The following is a 21,022-nucleotide window of genomic DNA, read 5'->3' on the forward strand; positions in this document are numbered from 1 at the left end:
AATATTGTCAGGTGGGGGTCCAACATGCATTCGTCAGTTATGTCAGAGCAATACTGTAATCACATACACATATGGTGGTCTTAACGTTTATTTCTCAAAAAAAATGAAAGTGATATGAAAGTAGCCAAGACAAATGTGCCACAGAAGCCCACCAACCCTTGCAAAGGCCGAATAGGTAAAGGTTCTTTTGGCATGTGGGTGGAGGAAATAAAAAGGCACCTGTTTGGCTGGGTAGTGCAGAAGGCAGGAATGCCAACAAAAAGAAAACCCAGAGCCACTGATTGTACTTATGCCCCCAGTCCTCGTCTCTGCTGAATACTACAACGGCAACAGGAATTGAGGAGGAAAAAACTGCCAGGCAGTGGCATCCCCATGTCATAAGTGTGAAGGCAGACAGGAAGGGCCTGGCAGAGGGCAGATTGCCGTTTTATCAGTTTTAATTGCACAGCCTGAATTTGGCTCATCTACCCTAATGCAACAGCTCCCACTGGCCAAATGGACCCTTTCTCCACAGTCTTATCTCAACACCTGAATGTTTTAGAACTAATGGCTTTGGACAAGGAAACAACTAAGAAAATGAGAGATTGCAAAGGACTAGAAGGATCAATTCTCTTTTATCTTTATATCATTTTGCTGTTCCTTCCTTTTCTTGGTACAGCCTATTCAGGAGAAGCTATCTGCTTCTCCAATATGGAGGTAAGATGGTAGTGAAGGCAGCAGAAAGAATATGGGAAATAACTGCTTCAAAATTGTACAACTGGGATAAATCATTACAACTGGGATAAATATTCAGATATATGATTGAGGGAAGGGGGTTAATTCTTTGTAATCCAATAGCTGAGGGTTTTGTGGGGGGAACAAACCAGTGTATTGCATCACTTCTACTTACCTGGAAGTAGAGGGAGAGTGGGGAAGATAGTGGCAAGGTGGTGTGAATTAAACACATCAATGGAGCCACTCCAGTGATCCTGCTTGTTTGTTTATACCATGCTGACCTCGCTTCCAACTTGCCTTTCCCCCTCTACCTCCTGTTAAGCAGCAGCAATGTGACCAGTCAGAGGTCAGGTGAGCAGCAGTGCCCCTTCACACTCTGAAACTGCTGTAACCCACCATGGTGCAATGCAGTGGCATGTAAGAAAATGTGTCCTGCAGTTGCTGTGCCTCCTTAATTGCTAGGTACACCCACACCTCCAACTATGCTGGCGTGGTTTTGAAATGGGCTGGAACACCCCACTAAGGTGATATTCACCCTGCATTGTTGAAACTCTCACTATGTGGGCCGTCAGAACTTCAATCAATGATGCTATCAGGATGACAAGAATGGAGCCACTTCTGTTTTTTTTAAAAAATAATTTTTTATTGATTTTCCAACATGAATTGAGACACTTCACAACTAACAATACATAGACAAACAAACATATAAACACGTATAATTTCATAACCTTTTTTTCTTAAACCTTATTTCAACGACTTCCCCATACCTCCCTTTCCTGCATCCCTATTTTAAACTTTTTCAGCAACCCCTAATTTCAATTACTTATGATTCAATTTCTTTGATCCTTTTTCTCTTACCCAATCATTTATCGCTGCAATTCTGTTTTACATTACCCATGACATTTTAGCACTCATTAATTTTACAACAGTTCTTAAGATAAACTTTAAATTTCTTCCAATCTTCTTCCACCGTCTCTTTTCCTTGGTCGCGGATTCTGCCAGTCATCTCGGCCAGTCCCATATCTGTCCTGTTTGAAAACTTCATTTATCTGGTAATAATGAAGCCAGTCTCTTACTTTAGACTTCAATTTCTCATAGCTCTGCAATTTCACTTTTCCCTCCTCTTGTTCTATAATTTCCCAGTATTTTGGCCATTTAGATTCCATATTAAGTTTTTTCACTTCCTTAGCTTCCATTGGTGACAGCCACCTAGGGGTTTTGTTTTCCAACAGATCTTTATACCGAATCCAAACATTATATAGTGCTTTCCTAACAATATGGTTTTTGAAACCTTGGTGAATTTTAACCTTGTCATACCATATATATGCATGCCAACCACACCTATTATTGAACCCTTCCAGATCCAAAATGTCTGTGTTTTCAAGAAGCAGCCAGTTTTTCAGCCAGCAAAAAGCCGCCGATTCATAATACAATTTTAAGTCCGGCAGGGCAAACCCCCCTCTTTCTTTTGCATCAGTTAATATCTTAAATTTTATTCTGGGCTTTTTGCCCTGCCAGACAAATCTAGATATGTCTTTCTGCCACCTCTTGAAACAATCCATTTTATCCACAATCTGCAAACAAAAACAACATTCTCGGCAAAACATTCATCTTAAGAATGGAGCCACTTCTGAATGAATACCACACAAAAATTGCAACAAGTATGATTGATTTTCCGATACTGTGACCAAATATTTACTGTATTTTTCGCTCCATAAGATGTATCTGACTGTAAGAAGCACCTAGTTTTTAGAGGAGGAAAAAAGTAGAAAAATATTATGCACAGAGCGTGTAAGTGGATCTCGATTTTCTTGCTTTAACACAAGCAAAGCAAGAGCTGCTTACATGGCTTCTGTTTCGCTTTGCGCAGCTCTCACTTTGCTTGCTCATCCCTTCAGAGGCATCCCTCAGCTCGCGATTGCAGCCGCAGCCGAGGGATCCCTCTGCCGTCCAGTGCTTTTGCTCCATTAAACGCGCAGACATTTTCCCTTACTTTTTAGGAGGAAAAAAGTGCTTGTTATGGAGCAAAAAATATGGTATTTCCATGGCACAATCTATGTCCATGGCATCATGCCAATGACCATAATACTGTGAGGGATATCTCTCAAGAATATCTACCTCCCAGCTCTGTAATAACATTCCGAAACACACCCAATGATTTTCAGATCTAAAGCTTGGCCTTTGTTCACAGGGCCATACATCATCTTCAGAAACAAATGTTACGAAAAAGGAGCAATGCTGCTGAGTGCTCCAGATGGCTGGAAAGCCAAACAGGATGTTGATGTTATGGGACTGTACCGTGGGAACAAGGAACAGTCTATTATGTGCACTGAGCACCGGATGTTAGCTCAGAGTGTCACATGACCCTGTACCAGAAGTACATGGGTGGAGTTATTCCCTCTCTGCTATTGGTGTTGAGATAGTGCAGACATGTTTTCTCTGCACTGCTGGAAAGACAGAAATAAAGGCATGTAAATACATTTCTGTCTGTCTCTCTCCCCTCCCTGGGGAATGAGGGAGGAGGGATGGTTGTGTTCTTCTCACGTTGAGGAGGATCGGCCGATAGAGACCTCGCCTTGTCTTGCCGGGAGTCGCTGACGGGGGAGGTCAACAAGGAATCAAAGCCGGGCACCTGGAGAGTGGCCAATTCCTCTGACTGATATGGCTTTGAAGATTCCAACATATGGTAGCATACGCTGCTGGTTATCTGATCCATGGGAGTCAGCATGAGAGGTGAGAGGTTGATGGATCGTGTGCCATCCTCTGCACCAAGGAAAGAAGATAACGTCTGCATTGCAGCCAGAAGCTGAACAGACGGCTGGACACCGAGAGGGGGTGTTTTCCAAGCATCGGAGCCCCGAAAAGGTATGCTGAATAAAAGTGTGAATGCAGATTGAAGCTGGTTCACAGGAGAGCTGCGTTTGGAAAAACAGCTCTGAGAGCTAGGCTTGCATACCAGAGATTCTTGTGGTGAGATAAGGAAGAAGAGGTATGCACAGTTGCTAAGCAACGACAGTCAGTACAGGGAAAGATACTGACACCTGGGGCTGGCTCAGTCAGAGCACTGGGAAAGCAAAGTTGTTTTGACTTTCAGACAGCTTGGAGATTGCCTGCCTGAGAGAGGCAGAAAAACAGCTCAAAAGAGACTTTTGGATTTTACTAGCTCGAGGGTGAAGAGCTGAGACTTGGATTCAAAATGGATGTACAGGACAGGGGGAGGGAAGAACGGAGTTCTAATTCCCCCACTGATGTTGCTACTGGAGAGGATGCTGTAGCTTTGAACGTTGTCCGATGTTACAATTGTGGACAGGCTGGGCATCTTCAGCGGAACTGCAAGAAGCCACGCCAGCCGAAAGGAGCGAAGGGCCGCTCAGCAAAGCCTGAGGCAGCAGGCAAAGGTCCTACCAAGTCTTCGGTGAAACCTGCAAAGGCCCTGATGGCGAAAGGAACTACGCCAGAAGTTGGACACTCTTTTATAATCGATACGGGCTGTACTGTGCATATGTCTCCGCACAAGCAGCTCTTTTCGACGTTTAAGAGGCAAAGCTTCGCTGTGAAACAAGCCAACGGTCAGGAGCTGGAGGCGACCGGGGTTGGAACTGTGTATCTTAAGAGTCTGAACCTGACTATACACAATGTTTACTTGGTTCCTGAATTGAAGTTCAATCTGCTGAGTGTTTCGCAGATTGCAAAGAAAGGACTGAAACTGTCCTATGATGCTGAGAGCTGCAAGATCTTCAAAGATGGAGAGTTGTATCTTTCTGCCAGAGAGAAAGATGGACTGTATTTGTTGACTTTTGACCAAAGTGATTACATGGAATGTAATTCTGAGTCTAACTTGATTTCTCTTGCAGGTGTGACCAAAACGAGCGCCAAGAAGGTGGCCAGGGTCAACAGAGCGTTTCAGCGGGTGTATGCTGATGTGATTGGTCCTCTAGAACCATCTAGAGGCAATGCAAGATTTTATCTTGTGTGTGTGGATCATTTCTCTAACTTTGTCTGGGTTTATGTGTTAAAGAGGCCACAAGAAGCCTTGGAAAGGTTTCAGGAGTTTTGTGACAAGGTTAAAAATGTGCATGATGCTAACATTGATTGTCTTTTGACAGATGAGAAGCAGATTTTTCTTTTACAGGATTTCCAGAGGTTCCTGCAGAAGGAAGGGATAAGACACAAGGTTGCTGTTTCAGCGGAAGCGTGGAACAGGGGTGTCTGTGTACGGGTGAACAAAGAATTGCAAAAGGGGATGAATGCGCAATTGCTTAGTTCACATCTGCCACATGAGTTCTGGGCGGAGTCACTCATGTCGTTTTGTTATGCGTGGGTGAGAAAGGTTTCAAGAGAGTTGGGAAGTTCTCCTTTTGAGAAACTGTTCCAGAGAAAACCTTCTGTTGCCCATTTCAAGGTTTTTGGGTCTCATGTGAGGACAGAAGCTCCAGGTGGAGTAAAGAATGCCAGAGGCATTTTTGTGGGATATGAAAAGGGTCTCTACAGAGTAATTTTGTCTGAATCTGGTCAGGTGATTCTCACAAAATTTCTAGAGAGTGCTCCTGAAAAGGAGAGAGTGATTGTACACACATTTCCCACAGAGGACGATTCAGATGATGATGATGATTTCACAGAGTACAGTGGTACTGAGAGTGACAGTGATAGCTCAGACAGCTCTGTTGTCACAGTCATTGAGAGGAAATCTCACACAATGGATAGACCTTCACAGGTGAAGGATGAACCACTGTTTGCTAGTGGAACTGGTTCTCCTAAAAGTCCTGAGACTGAACCAGTGAGCAGAGAGGATCAGCACCTCATACGCAGGTCTGAGAGAGTCACAAAGGGTAAACCACCCAAAAGGTACTCAGAAGAGTTTGCTGACTTAGCTGTTGCATGTGTTGCTGTTGTACACAACCGAGGACAGGTTGGAGCTGTGTCTAAGTCAGAGACAAAGACACAACAGAGAGTTGCTAGCCAAGGTAATGCAGAAGCACTCATTCCTTGGAAGCCAGACAACCAGAGAGGTACACTGGGGAAACCAGTGGCGGGTAGTTCCAAGGATGGAACTGAAACAACAGGGGAGTGTTATGTGTATAACAACTGTTTGTTTTCTTCTCTGGATCACGCTTTGCTTGCCGCAACACGCATTGATTCTTTTGGGGGAGGTTGTTACGAAAAAGGAGCAATGCTGCTGAGTGCTCCAGATGGCTGGAAAGCCAAACAGGATGTTGATGTTATGGGACTGTACCGTGGGAACAAGGAACAGTCTATTATGTGCACTGAGCACCGGATGTTAGCTCAGAGTGTCACATGACCCTGTACCAGAAGTACATGGGTGGAGTTATTCCCTCTCTGCTATTGGTGTTGAGATAGTGCAGACATGTTTTCTCTGCACTGCTGGAAAGACAGAAATAAAGGCATGTAAATACATTTCTGTCTGTCTCTCTCCCCTCCCTGGGGAATGAGGGAGGAGGGATGGTTGTGTTCTTCTCACGTTGAGGAGGATCGGCCGATAGAGACCTCGCCTTGTCTTGCCGGGAGTCGCTGACGGGGGAGGTCAACAAGGAATCAAAGCCGGGCACCTGGAGAGTGGCCAATTCCTCTGACTGATATGGCTTTGAAGATTCCAACAACAAATGCCCCCAAAATTCTTGAATCCTGATCAGCCTACTCTGGTATTCATAACTGAGGCTATGGAAGAAAGAAAGCAGCTAAGATGGGAACTTGAGTCTTTCAGGAGCTAAAAGATAAAAGAGATAGTGTGTGTTTGTGTGTTTGTGTGTGTGTGTGTGTGTGTAAAAGCCTAGTTGTTCCAATCACTACGGGCAGCTTAGAACATAAAAATCACAGCAACACATCATCAGTTAAAAACTTTCTGATGCAGGGTTGCCGTCAGATGTCTTCAGAAAGTTGTGTAGTTGTTTATCTATTTGACATCTGATAAGAGGGTGTTCAACGGGGGGGGGGGGGCGGTGCTAATGTGGGGCGGGCACCAGATCCAGATTCATAGGTGAGTTGGCTGTTTTTCGTAGATCAGTCACTTTTTTCATCAATTCCAGCTGTATTTTTGTTTTCTCTACTTTTCTTGCTATAAGTTTAAAAGGATTTGCATTATAGGGCTCAAATCTTGGAGCACCCTTTTATAAACATAAAAGAAGTGCCACTGTTTTAATACAGGTAATTTATAGACATTACTCTTTCACATGTAATATTATTTCATGTTTAGTTAAACACTCGCCTTCTTGTTATACTCTTCGATTCTGCCTCTACTAGTGCAAGTTCCCCAAAAAGGGGAATTCTGGGTATATTGCAAGATAGGGCAGAAAAGAACTTGTACGTCTTCAAAAATGTAGGACCTTCTGCACACACAGCTGAGCTACTGAGCTAGGGACCCTTCCAAATAATTCATATACAAACCAGCAAAACACTGTGTATATCAACTTAGCTTTAATAACATAATTATTAATGCTTCCTATTACAGACACCTTCTCATGAACAGCGCAACTATTTTATATGGACTAGTTAGCTTTGTAATGCTTATCAAATCGTTCTGATAGAGCTCTTAATATATTTCCTGGCCTTTTTTGGTGTTTATCCCGAAGATTTTCAAGTGCAATCTTCGCCTGTTGAAAGAAAACCAGAGGAATACATGGTGTTATAGGAGTAGATTGCAAAATAGGTATTCACAGTTATTAATATCTGTGAGGAAAAAACTAACGGGATCAGAATTAGAGGCAACCCATTTATTCCAGCTATAGAAGCACAATATGTGACTTCTTTCTGGGATACACAACTGACTTTGTACACAGAGATGTGTTGCATGAGAGTCCTTTTCTCTCAGACTTCCGGGTTAGCGCGATCGACTAATGGCGGATTCCCTCCGAGCTCCGGAGGGAATCTGCTCAGTAGGGGACGGGTCCTGCCGCGGCGGCAACGCGGGGACCCTCAGAAACCACAGGCGCTGAAGCCTGTGGACTTGGTGACTCGGCGGGCACCATTTGCGCCCCCCGACCCGCGAAGGAGCCTTTTTAAAGGCTTCGGAACGGGGGACAGGGAGCGGCGCGGTGCTGTGAGTCAACTGCTTCCCCTACGGAGTGAAGCCGCATGCCATGGTCGGAGAGCGCTGACTTCTTCCTTTGAACATTTGGACTAAAAGTAACAACCCGTGAGTAATACGGAAATTGGATTTAAAATTTTTTTTTTGGATTCTGCACGAGCGGGGACGGCACAAAGAGGAAGTCCGTCTCCCCGTCTTGTAAACATCTTAAAGCAAGGACTAGATAACTAAGGTTGAGAGAACACCTTCTTCTTGAGAGGATAAAAGTAATTAATTTCATGTTTTGGCAGTATAAGTGAATTTGCTGGAGGATAAGAGTTAATTTTGAGAGTGGAACCGTCATCCCCCCCCCCCCCAGGACCCGGGAGCGATCCGTGAGAGAGCCTGTTGAAGAGACATAGAAGATTTTGACAGCTGTCAAACTAGCTGTCAAAGCTGGGGGGGGGAAAAGAGAACTTTGTTTCTGTTGCCTTTGCTGGTTATATTTGTTATATTCAGGTAATAAATTGTTGAAAATAAAGAGAAAAAGTTAATTTGACTTTTGGATTGGAACTGGAAGGAATACTAAGTAACCAGAACTCCTCTAGAGGGGGTTCTGGGACATTACAAGAATGGCTGCAAGTGGAAAAATACTGACTGAACTGGAGAGGACATTCCTTCTCCTGGGAAAGTTACAAGAACAAAGCAATGTTTTGGCTACAAATGTCACAACATTGAATGAAACAGTAAATAAACTTGCTGAATCTGGAAGGGACTTGATTCAAGTCTTTGTATCTGAACAAAAAGTTTTTGTAACTGAACTAAAAATCTTTGCAGCTGAACAAGAAAAGAAATCTGAGAAATTTGAGAAAGTGGGGGAAGAGATATATGACGATTTAGAGGGAAAGGAAGGAGGAGCTATAATGCCGCAGATGATTAAGGAGAGCCAGAGGCCTGCTAAGATGGATATAAAGGAAAAGAAGAATGAGATTATGAAAATCTGGTTTGAATGGAAGAATGAGGAATGGAGAGATCTCCTCATGTGGAGATCTGAAGACTTATGGATTACAAACTTGACTAAAGTGGAAGCTGGAGTTTTTGGGACATTTGGACTTAAAAGAAGTAAGAAACAAGATTTGGACTACACTTTTAAATATGGAGGTCTGGCTGGAAGAAACATGGACCTTATTGGGACAGAGCTTCTCCGAGATTTGTTGTTTAATATAAAGGACTATCAAAAAAACCGGCAGAGAGGAATTGAGAGAGAATTAAGAGCCTCGGACGTGAGGTCACCAGGCTGACGGCAGATAGACTGATGGACATTTGTTGGAGCTCGAAACCGGGAAAGGCGGGGAGTGGGGCTTTGGGAATCCAAAGGGTGAACAATTATACTTTGGTTTTTTTTTTTTGTATTTTGTTTTGCTATTTATATCAAAATGGGGAACTCGTGAAAGGGAATTGGGGTCGATCTTAGAAAAAGATATTAAGAATAAGTACTGACGTATAAAGATTGAGGTTTATGTTAAAATTGGTTAACTAAAATGAATTAAATATAATAAGGTAAAATTTGGGGATAAGAACTTGCTGATCTAAAAATTGAATTGGAATACAAGAAGGGGAGGTGTGGGGAAGTCAGGGAAATATGTTATTGAAAGTAAGGAATGCAAATAATATGTGTGTTTTTTTCTGTTTGTTTTTTCTTTATTTTTTGAAAATTTCAATAAATATCTTTAAAAAAAAAAAAGAGAGAGAGTCCTTGTCTCTCAACCCTCAAAAGTGGCTTCTTCAACATGGAGGTTTGGGCCAGAGCAGCAAGGGTGAGGAACCCCCACTAGGAAACTGCTCATCTCTCAGTGAATCCAGCCCACTCTCTTTATGTTTACCAAGAGCACTGTATGAGAATGGCAGAGAAACAATCAAACATATGTGCCTTGGGCTGCTTTGTACACAGTAGTTACCTTGCATGGTTGTTACAATGTAGGATAAAAGGAGCGAACCTCAGGACAACCAAGGCATAACCCCTTGCAGAAAGAAATTTCTTATCTGCCCCTTTAAACAGACAATCAATACCTGAAACTTGATGCAGCAAGAAAACAAGGAGAAAGTGCTTGGAGAAAGACCAGGCATACTAAACAATGTTCCAACCCTGTTCCCATTAGCCACCAGGACCCTACATGCTCCTCCCATAGCCCCCTCCCTTTGGGATTCAGATTCCAATGTTTTCCTGGAGGAAGGGGAAAAGTGTAACATCCCCTGCACTAGCAGGTGGAATAAGTCATGCAATGAAATACCATACAAATGGTATCTGTGTTTGACATTGTATTCAGTGAAACGGCATCTCATATAGGAGCTTGCTGATGCATGAAATATAACAAATTACAAATGTGTTGCAGGTTCAGAGTTGATAGCTTGGTAGTTTGTCAGGAATTATGGCACCGTTTAACAAAGCTGTATCCAATGCTCTCTTAAACACACATCAGTGTGTACATGCAACATATATCAACATGTACAATGAATTGTCTTCCTCTTCAACCCTCTCCATGTCTTCAAAAATTAGCACTACAGTGGCTTGGAGGTACCTTGTCAGGCAAACTCTGGGGCACATAGTGTAGGGTTGCCATATGTTTGGGAAATCCCTGACTGGTCCTGGGGCCAACTGGGGGGTTTCTTTTTTCAATTTTAAGGAAATATCCGAGTTGGGGGAGGGTAAATTTGTGTGTGCGCTGTTTCGGGCTCCTATGTGAGTGGCTCTGGTTCTGTTTTGCACATGTGGGCAGATGGGGTGCGAAGAGGGCAACCGCCCCCCAAAAAAATCTCAACTTTCTGACCAATGGCCCCAAAGAAGGTCAGCTCAACAACTTTTTATGCAATTGACCAAAATTTTCATCAGGAGCAATTAGAATAAGATCTATTATTTGATTATTGATATACCATATTTTTCGACCTATAGGACGCACTTTTTCCCCTCTAAAAATGAAGTGGAAATGTGTGTGCGTCCTATGGGGCGAATGCAGGCTTTCGCTGAAGCCTGGAGAGCGAGAGGGGTCGGTGCGCACCGACCCCCCTCGCTCTCCAGGCTTCAGGAAGCTATCCCCCCAGCCCGGCAAGCTCCGGGAGTGATGGAGAAGCTGCACGCAACTTCGCCATCGCTCTCGGACCCGTTCTGGGGGCTGGGTTCGGGGGAAGCACAGGCATTTCCCCACCCCAGCCCCGCAAGCTCCAAGAGTGATGGCGAAGCTGCGCGCAACTTCGCCATCGCTCTCGGACTCTCCAGGCTTCGCGCAGCTCTCCATAAGCGGTGGGAGCCCGACGCTGGGCTCCCACGGCTTGCGGAGAGCTGCCTGTTCTGGGGGCTGGGGTACGGGGAAGCTCGGGCTTCCCCCGCCCCAGCCCCACGCCTGGGGGGGGGAAAATAATTCCCCCCCTTTATTTCCCCCCAAAAAAACTAGATGCGCCTTATGGGCCGGTGCGTCCTATGGGGCGAAAAATACGGTAAACCTCCAGAATGTATTTTGTATGCTCAACCCTAATATAGTGGGAAGAAGAAATCCCATTGCATGAGCAGATCTCTCTTTGTACCACATAGTTTTTTCTCCATTTAATTAGTCTCAACAAGTTAAGGAGAGGGAAAATTGAGTGATGGGCATAATGCACAAAAGTATATCCAATGAACCCTATATCTGGTCATATAGAATGAGGAAATCAATACGTACAATAAAATTTAGAGCTGAAAGAGAAACCAAGAGGAAAAGAAATATTCTGCTTTTAAACTTCCAAGTTTAGAGTTAACTTACTCTTTCAGCCAGCTCTACAGCTGTTATATTTGGATCATATGGGATGGGTTCTCCAATAAATGTCCTCAATTTCACTGGAAACCCTCCGTAAATGGGAAGGATCATACATCGAGTTTTCTCATACAGCCATTTTGTCAGCCCTGTGTATGAAATGGAAGAAGATTCTGAAGGAGAGCAACACCATATCAAATCTGAAATTAGTTGACATTCTCAGTGTTTAGCAATTGCAATAAATAGGAAGAGAGGAAAAGTTAAATAATATGAGTGCTTGGGAAAAGAGATACAGTGGTACCTCGGGTTATGAACACTTCAACTTACTTTTTTTGGGTTACGAACGATTGTAACCTGGAAGTAAGTTGTCCAAATTCTTGGAGGACTCGCCGCTGCCTGGAAGCAAACCTGGACATCGGCGGGGCCTACAGAGCTCTCAGAGGCCTCTGCGAATGCAGGGAACCAAGCCCTGACATCCGCGGTGCCTAGAGTGGTTCTGCAAATGCCAGGAGCCAAGCCTCGACCTCCGAGGTGCCTGCAGGGCTCCGCAAATGCCGGGAGCCAAGCTCTGGCATTTGCGGTGCCTAGAGCGGCTCTGCGAATGCCAGGAGCCTTGTCCTGACGTCCACAGTGCCTGCAGGGCTCCGCAAATGCAGGGATCCAAACCCCGACATCCACTGTGGCTGCAGAGGCTATGCGACTGAGTTCCAGCCACAGGAGCTCTCTGAGGCCTCCACGAATGCCGGGAGCCAATCCGATTGTGATTGTGGAAGAGGACCCGGAGCCCCCTCCAAACAGTGAGTTTGGAAATAAATTTTAATTCTTTTCATCTAAAATACTGTCTTATTTATTATATAGTACAGTACATTGATTATTGGGGATCCGGGTGGCACTGTGGGTTAAACCACAGAGCCTAAGACTTGCCGATCAGAAGATTGGCGGTTCAAATCCCCGCAACGGGGTGAGCACCCATTGCTCGGTCCCTGCTCCTGCCAACCTAGCACTTCAAAAGCACGTCAAAGTGCAAGTAGATAAATAGGTACCGCTCCGCTGGGAAGGTAAACGGCATTTCCATGCGCTGCTCTGGTTCGCCAGAAGCGGCTTAGTCATGCTGACCACATGACCCGGAAGCTGTACACCAGCTCCCTCGGCCAATAAAGCGAGATGTGCACCGGAACCCCAGAGTCGGTCACGACTGGACCTAATGGTCAGGGGTCCCTTTACCTTTACCTTTACATTGATTATTGCCATCATTTTATGGATCAATGGTCTCGTGAAACAGTAAAATTTGTGTTAAATTGCTGTTTTAGGGGGTGTTTTTTCATCATCTGGAACGGATCAATCCACTTTCTATTACTTTCAATGGGAAAGTCCGCTTCAGGTTAAGAATGCTTCAGGTTAAGTACAGACTTCCAGAACCAATTAAGTACTTAACCTGAGGTACCACTGTACAAGATATTCAGTCAGCTCTTATCAGCTCTTTGCAATCAGTCATAAGTTGTGTACAATAGACTACAAAATATGGTATGTTTCCTGTTCAGTTCTCCTCGATTTTAGGGTTGCTCCCACATTTATCGATTATAGCTTTCTGTTAAATCTAATAGAAAACTAAGCAAGGGCATGTTCACTCAGTACTGAGGCAGGCAGCACAGCTTTTGCAGATAAGTGTACATGGAATAAAATCTATTAGTGAGTAGTAAATAGATATTCTTTTAAAAAGGTCATTCAGTATTATTAAAATGTATATTGCCTGAGATCTCTTGATCAACCAAGGTATTTAACTTACTTGTCTTTCCAATGGTCCTGTATGCTTCACAACTGTTTTGTGTAAAAATAGGGATGATGGGCTAAAAAAGAAAAAAGATGAAACAAACATGAAAAGAAAGGTGAGGATTGGATAATTATTTTGTCCCAACCAAGCCTTAATTTTTGTTATGGATTACGAAGAATGCTTCACATCTGGGATTATAATGAGAAGCAACTCATAAATGATAATGTAATTGGCTTTAAAATTCCTGACACATCTATTCAAATCTCTCAGATGAAGAAAATTCAGAAGCTGTCCTCCAGATTTTCAGGAATTTAAGGGGGGGGAGAATTTCCTGGTTTGCCCTGAGGGGGAAAGGAAGCCAGGTTCAGCCAACCGGCCGGTGCTTTTTGGAGTTTGGGGGCAACTCATAGGCAACGAGCACCCGAAAAAGGTCTTGGGGATGACTAGGACTCTGAGGGTTCCTGTGGAGGTCAAAAGCGAGTTCCCAATGGGTCTGAGGTTCCATTTGGTGCTGGCCTAACCCGGCTGTCAAACTGTGATCTCTGGGCTCCAATGTGTTCCAGCAGCAAGCTGCCTTGAATTTCCTACTCAGCGAGCAGCAGATTTCCCAGAAAATAAAACCAAGGAAAAGGGGATTTAATATTCAAGTGTCTTTAGCATTTGGATTAATTTGGCAAATTTCCAGGAGAACAAAAGGAGAGTCTTCTCTGGAATTGGTGACTACCCTGCATGGGAACCAGATGGCTGAAGCACTGAAGCAAACAAAGAAACTCTGCCATTGGAAATAAAGGGAGGGGGACAGGGGGATACGAACTTTGAAAACTTTCTTTTTTTAAAAAAAAACATTCAAACTTTTATACTCCTCCGCCCTGGATTCAACTGGCGGCAGCTATAGCATCTCAGGAACTATTGGCAGACAATTTGGCTTTAATTGAATTGAGGCAAAAAGAGATTCTTTTATGATTTAGATCTATTGCTCAGCAACCTGGTGAAGCAATAAGGGATAAAATAATTGAGGCAATTGCAAATCTTCTTGAGACTCAAAAGCAGTAGGGATTTACGATATGTAAAGGTTTGTTTTAAAGCAGTGTTGGGGAGAGCTGTGGCACTCCAGATATCATTTGACCCCCAAACAGGATATTTGCCATCCTCAGCTTTTTTGGATGCTGGATCAAGGATGTCAACATATTACATCTTATCTAGGATAATCATGAAGGCAATGCAAATTGCACAAAGATCACTCACCACTTTCGCCTCCAAAGCTGCCTGAGCAAAACCTGTGCGTTTACCCCACATTATGCAGTAATCATGACTATACAGTGCTTCTCTAGCTCCACCAGGTGAAATGCCCAGTAAATGGCCTTTCTTCATTATTTCCACAATTTCAGCTTTCTTGTAAGATTTCAACCCGAGCACATAAAAAAACATCTGCAGCCCTGAAAAAATAAGCCCCAAATAGAAGAATGCATTTTATGTGAAACTTATTTAGGAAATAGTGTGGATAAAATACAAGCGTCATTATTCCAAAGATATTGCACTATTATGGATCACAAGCATAGCTCTCTGCTAATACATTTCAACTAGGATTTCATGAAGGGGGACTTTATGCTAATTCCTCTTTTGCTCAGAGGTTCTGACAGTAGGCTTTTTTTGGAAAGCACATTGAGTGGGATTGAGTGCTGAGGTGGGAACTTTTTAGACATGTGTTCCTCAAGTCAAGTCTGTAATACATTCAAGTTTGCATTATGATAAAAATACAGCTCACAGTGCCTTGTTCCACTATCCAAACCTTCAATCCCTTTAGGGTGCAGAGCTTTTGGATATAGTAGATACACACACGGGGGGGGGGGGGAGATACACGCATGGCACAGAGGAGACAATGCTGATGGAAAAATGCCTCCACCAGCAGAGATTGGTACACAGATATATGGGTGGAGGTTATATGCTGCATTAATTAACCTAGTGGAAAAACTCCAAACAGCACTCTGTGCTACTGGGTCTCTTTGGACTCCTTCCTTCAAATGACCTTTCTGTGATGTCATAGTTTCCTGGGGTGGCTGCTGTGTGCATGCAGAGGAAGATGATGTGGGGGGAGTGGCAGTGGAGGGCCATGAACACTACAGCAAGGGTGCCACGTGTGTTTGATTGCAGTCACATGGGGGCATAAAAGCTGTGTGTGGGAGTGCTTGATTGGCCATGTGTTTGGGTGGGGCCATGTTTTCTGGGATCTGTGTGCAGATTTGGTGATGGGTTGGACTTGCTATGAAAGCCATGGACATGTCTTTGGGGCTTCACTTGGGCTTCTGCCCTTTTCCTTAGCTGTAGCTCCCACCCCATGCAAGCTGCCACCCAGTGGTGTCTGAATACAGAGGATTTTGCACAGGTTGTTTGCTAGTGCATATACTCCCAAGTAGAATCCCATACTTTGCGTTGTTCTTTCCAGTAAGGAATATCCCATCTTTACTAATGACTGAACTTTGCAAAACTCTTTGTACTTGAGGAAATCATCAACTTAGACACCCCAAAGCCTACGCCTTGCCCTGTTCTGGTATTAAAGTGAACAGCAATTATTACATGAGAGCTTGTAGTCATAGCATAGGAATCAGATGACACATTATCCAGATTCCTCAGTTTTTAGATCTCTGAGGAAGAATGTAGACAGAAAAGCACGGCATTTCTTCATGGAGAGCATTTCTGCTGACTCAGTTGTGAATTGGAAATAATTATTCATCCTGCATTCATTCTCTTTTAGTAGCAATGACTTGGTGAGAAAGTACCTTCATCTGCACTAACTAAACTATTTCACCTGTTGCTGCTATTTTATTTATCAGTTGTTTCTACCTGCTTTCCTGATGTACAGTTTTATATTTTATAGCATTGTTTCATAGCTTATAGCATTGTTTTATGTCATATTTTACATGTTTTATGTAAAAAAGCATGATTTAAATTTAAATAATTTACCTGGTATCCAATACACGGCATGATGAATTAATGAAAAGCATATTCTCCCCGTCTCTAAAAAACATCTAGCCGCAAAAAAGGTATAGCCGGTAGAGATAACTCCATGATGATAAATAATAATCCCTGGTCCTTTAGGGATATGTTCTATACCAGTAAGTTCGTAACCTGAAAATAATACAAAATGAAACAAAGAAATATTGCAACCATTACTGGAGGAAATCAGTGTGGTTCAGAAAATTAAATTTAAGATCAGGTTAAAAGCTCTGTCATATGCTTTTGAATTATGAAGCTGGAAGAGAATCTTGAGAGTCCCATGGACTGCAAGAAGATCAAACCTATCCATTCTTAAAGAAATCAGCCCTGAGTGCTCACTGGAAGGACAGATCCTGAAGCTGAGGCTCCAATACTTTGGCCACTTCATGAGAAAAGAAGACTCCCTGGAAAAGTCCCTGATGTTGGGAAAGATTGAGGGCACAAGGAGAAGGAGACGACAGAGGACGAGATGTTTGGACAGTGTTCTCGAAGCTACCAGCATGAGTCTGACCGAACCGTGGGAGACAGTGGAAGACAGGAGTACCTGGCATGTTCTGGTCCATGGGGTCACAAGGAGTCAGACACCACTAAATGACTAAACAACAACGACAATATGCTCCAGCATTCTGGATGCTAGGTTGTCAACCACACAGATCAAGACTTTCTCTGTGGTGGTCCCTTAATGAATGAAGGGATTTCTCGTCTCGTAGAATGTTCCTTCCTTGCTTCCTTTTGAGCACAGGTGGAAACATTTTTGCCCAGTCTTTGAGTGAGCTAAAACTGTGTTTTGCTGTTTTAGTCTACTTTAAGCTTTTATATAGGGTTGAGCGCTTGAGACAGTTTAATATGTTGTTATAGTTATACTAAAGTTTTCTGAGACTTCTTTAATTTAAAGAGTAATATCCCCCTTCTGTATGAGAGCTATCCAGGGCCTGGAGTATATTTCTTCCCCGTCCCAAAGAGCTCCAACTTCAGGCATCTTCAGACCATTCTCTGAATCTCTTTCTACCAAGTGAGAAAGCTGCTTCCTAGACACCCCCCCCCGACCATGCCCTAAGTAGCTACACGGTCTCATCCTTATGGCCCAAACTTGGTTTTAGTCGTGTATTTCTGATTTAAGTTTCAACACTTACAGTAACATGAGACCTGTGGGAAGCACTGAGAACAAAGGCCTCTGTATTAGACCATCCTGTTTCCCGCAGTGTCCGTCTAAATTAGTAGCCATCACCACATCCTGTGCTGGCCAATTCTGTAGTTTGTGTACATACAGTGGTACCTCGGGTTGCAGATGCTTCAGGTTACAGACTCTACTAACCCAGAAATAGTACCTCAGGTTAAGAACTTTGCTTCAGGATGAGAACAGAAATTCGAGGCAGCCTGCTGCAGGAGTGCATTCGAGTCCAGAGATCACAGTTTGACAGCTGGGTCAGCCCGGCAACAAATGGAACTGCAAACCCGTTGGGAACTCACTTTTGACCTCCATAGCAACTACAGTGGTACATCAGGTTAACGACTTAATTCATTCTGGAGTTCCATTCTTAACCTGAAACTGTTCTTAACCTGAGGTACCACTTTAGCTAATGGGGCCTCCTGCTGCCGCCACGCCGCCATGGTGCGATTTCTGTTCTCATCCTGAAGCAAAGTTCTGTAACCCGAAGCGTCTGTAACCCGAGGTACCACTGTACATAGTTGCTAATTGTGTCTCTGTGAGGGGTAAACAAATTCTCCAGGTTTCTTTTGCAGAAGAAGCATACTTAAAATGTGGTTTAAATGTATGGTGTTTATGCAGCCACCAGCTGACCCTTTCTTTTGTAATCTGTCTTATTTATTTATTTTATCATTTATTGAATTTATATACCACCCTATACCTGGAGGCCTCAGGGCGGTTCACAGAACCACCTTAGTTTCATACTTCATAAAATGCTTTGTTTTTCGCCGGAATGAATTAAGTACTTAACCTGCGGTACCACTGTACGTAAATAAATAGCTATGCCTTTGTTTCAATCCTTATGTAGCCAACCCAAACTTGTAGCTGTTGTGACTCTGAGGGGGGTTCAGAGGTCCAGTCCTGCCTGATTCACTGTGGCAACTATTGTTCCAGTGCTTCAAGCCTGAAATTCTGATCCCGTCCTATGAAATTATAGTGACTCATAAGGAAGAATTATTGCTATGAAAGAAACTTTTACTCACCATGCCATATCTTTCCATATATATCTACAATATGAGCAAAAAACTTCCTTGGCTTTTTCCAAATTTTGCTATCAGGACCAGTTTCTTGGTGCTTATTCATCTTCATGTAAACATATAGCCCAAATGAGCAAGCACAGCAAGCCAAATATATATCTATCATTAATGAACAAAGCAAAATCAGAAGCTTACGAAACCACCAAGGGTGAACCACTGAGCTCAGGTATTCTTCTAAATAAGGAAAACTAATCAAGTTTTGCAGCATTTGAGTAAACCAGGTCATTGTTTCCTGATCTGAAGCACCAAGCGTATGCCAATGAAATAAATATATGAAGTGAAATTTTCTTCAGTTGTGATGCTATTTCCCCCACTGTTTACCTGGAAAACAGAAAATGCAGTACATTGGTTTGATCTGTTATCCCAGAAACATTCATGAATACATGAAAATCTCATGCTGCTTAATATTTTCCTAGTTTTCCTCACTGTAACTTGCCAAGTTGCCGTATTGTGTTTCCAACGTCCATCATGGAGACTTCCAAAATTACAAATATATGACTCCATCATTTATCTGTTGTAAAGCAAGCTGGTTTCATTCCACTGCTGAAGGTTTTTGTTTGTTTTGTTTTGTTTTTTGCATTTTCAAAAACAGTAACAGAGAGCATCTTTTATCCAACATAGGCATGATGCCTTGAAGTAAAGTTGAAGGTCTGGCAGGGAAAACCTCCTCTTTCTTTTCATCAATCATAATTTTAAATTTTACTCTGGGCTTCATTACCTGCCATAGGAACCTGAATACTTTTTTTCTGCCACTCTATGAAACATCAGATATCATTTATAATTGGAAGGACATACATTTTGATGGCCAAAACAGTGATAGCTTCATTCTCTCCCATATTTCCAAATCTTTCTTTCTTTCTTTCTAAGCTTTTACATAGTTGTCTTGATAGATATTTTGTTTTTTTATTGTTAACCAAATCCCCAGATATTTTATTTTTGTTTCTATTTCCCACTCTTCCGAGGCGAACGCCTCCCTTCCAATTCTACACTTTATGATTATCTGAACAAAAACTTTTACTTACATTCCTGGTAAGCCTAAATTGCCATTGCTTCAGTCACCTCTCTCTTGAAGCAGCAGAAGTCTTGTCCGGTGCACTTTTTCGTAGGCTAATTTCCACCCCTATGGAGACATGTCCCTTTATGTGGCTGTTTAAAGAGACTCTGATGGGTGTGCCATCTGAATGAGGAAACGAAGAATTGTGAAAAAGAGGTAGTGCTTAGAGTGCCTGCTTCTTGGAAGTTGTGGCCATTTGTAATTAAGGATAACTGATGAGATCACATCTACAGTAGCAGTCATATTGCACAATAACATATTGGGTCACAGAAAACCAGTTATTGATTAAGGAGGAAAGGTAGGAATTGTGACAAGATATGCATGTAAAAGGATCATCCTGCAATACGTAAACCTTAATAACATGTCATGTTTACAATATTGAACCTTAGCACTGTAAAAGCTCTTCCATTGGACCTGCCATTTAATTCTACAGCAGCATGCGTATGTGGATTTCATTAAGACCTACTAGGTTTGACTTCCGGTTTGGCGCCACCGGCAATGGCGGACTCCCTCTGAACTGGAGGGAATAGCTCCGCGGGAAACGGGTCTTCTCCGCTACGGCGAAGCGGGGACCCTTTCAAAAATCACAGGCGGATGAAGCCTGTGACCATGGGACTCGGCGGGCACCTTTAGCGCCCCCCCAACTCACTAAGGAACCCACTAATGGGCTCCGAAGTGAAGAGGGGCAAGCGGCGCGGTGCTGAAAGTCAACGGCTATTTCCGTGGAGCGAAGCCACATAGCCGTTGCCGGAGAGCGCTGCCTTTTTCCTGGGACAATTTGGATTTTAAAATAAGCACCCGTGAGTACTTAGATTTTGAACAATTGGACATCAAATAAGGACTAGCGAGCAGAAAAGAATTGGACCTTAAATACCTACTTTAATTTGGTATGGAACGGGAAGGTCTAAACAGGAAGTCAGCCTTCCGTTCTTTTGTAAACAGAATAAAGCAAAGACAACGAAAGCTAGAGCTAAGAAAATCGGCTTTAAAGGACTGGATTTCATCATTTATAATTGTGGAACCCCCCTTTGACAGCAGGAGAAGGGGGAGGATTATTTTTAGATTGTTTAAAGTGAGTTTAAACTGAAGCAACTTTCCTCCGTCCTGATACTGGAGCGGGGGTGTCAGGACTGACGTTTGAAGTTCATTGACCAGAAATAAGTGTTTTTGATAGATAGCTAAAAGAAGAGAAACATAGTGATTCCATTGTTCCTTTTCGCATTTGAAAGGAATAAAGATTGACAAAGTATCTCAAAAAGGGAAACTCTGTTGCAAGAACAAATAGAAGTTTTCCCCCTAGAGGGAGACTGTGAAACTGTAACCAACTCTAGGGAGTCGGCAGCTGTTATAGATTACAACCGTGGGAATAGGCATCTGACCTTGCAGGACAATGTATTCAGAAGCCTTGTTGTGTGCTTTTTATAAAACAAATGCCCTAC

The 21,022-nt window shown here is 43.1% G+C and overlaps 1 protein-coding gene and 1 long non-coding RNA gene across 4 annotated transcripts in view; both read right to left on the reverse strand.

The window, feature by feature from the left end:
• Nucleotides 1-7,126: 7,126 nt before the first annotated feature.
• The window catches only part of LOC310766632 (DGAT1/2-independent enzyme synthesizing storage lipids-like), a 29,865-nt gene continuing 15,969 nt past the window's right edge, over nucleotides 7,127-21,022 (reverse strand). The window contains exons 1-7 of one of the 3 annotated variants that reach the window (XM_083623102.1): nucleotides 19,552-20,009; nucleotides 18,476-18,850; nucleotides 16,253-16,417; nucleotides 14,537-14,727; nucleotides 13,307-13,367; nucleotides 11,530-11,669; nucleotides 7,127-7,322 (exon numbers count right to left, since the gene is read on the reverse strand). In XM_083623102.1, coding sequence (XP_083479228.1) covers nucleotides 7,218-7,322; nucleotides 11,530-11,669; nucleotides 13,307-13,367; nucleotides 14,537-14,727; nucleotides 16,253-16,417; nucleotides 18,476-18,755 — 942 coding nt within the window. In that variant the 5' untranslated portion in view covers nucleotides 18,756-18,850; nucleotides 19,552-20,009 and the 3' untranslated portion in view covers nucleotides 7,127-7,217. Of the gene's footprint in view, nucleotides 7,323-11,529; nucleotides 11,670-13,306; nucleotides 13,368-14,536; nucleotides 14,728-16,252; nucleotides 16,418-18,475; nucleotides 18,851-19,551; nucleotides 20,010-21,022 lie in introns of those variants that run through there. The other 2 variants (XM_083623103.1, XM_083623104.1) reach the window with 2 other exon arrangements.
• Nucleotides 7,331-11,519, reverse strand: LOC310766684. The gene is made up of 3 exons (XR_014550356.1): nucleotides 11,047-11,519; nucleotides 9,504-10,329; nucleotides 7,331-7,541 (listed from the first exon to the last, which is right to left on the reverse strand). It is a non-coding gene; the product is annotated as an uncharacterized lncRNA (long non-coding RNA).

Source organism: Podarcis filfolensis (genome assembly GCF_964270895.1).
Source record: "Podarcis filfolensis genome assembly, chromosome: 7".
Lineage (NCBI taxonomy): Eukaryota > Metazoa > Chordata > Lepidosauria > Squamata > Lacertidae > Podarcis > Podarcis filfolensis.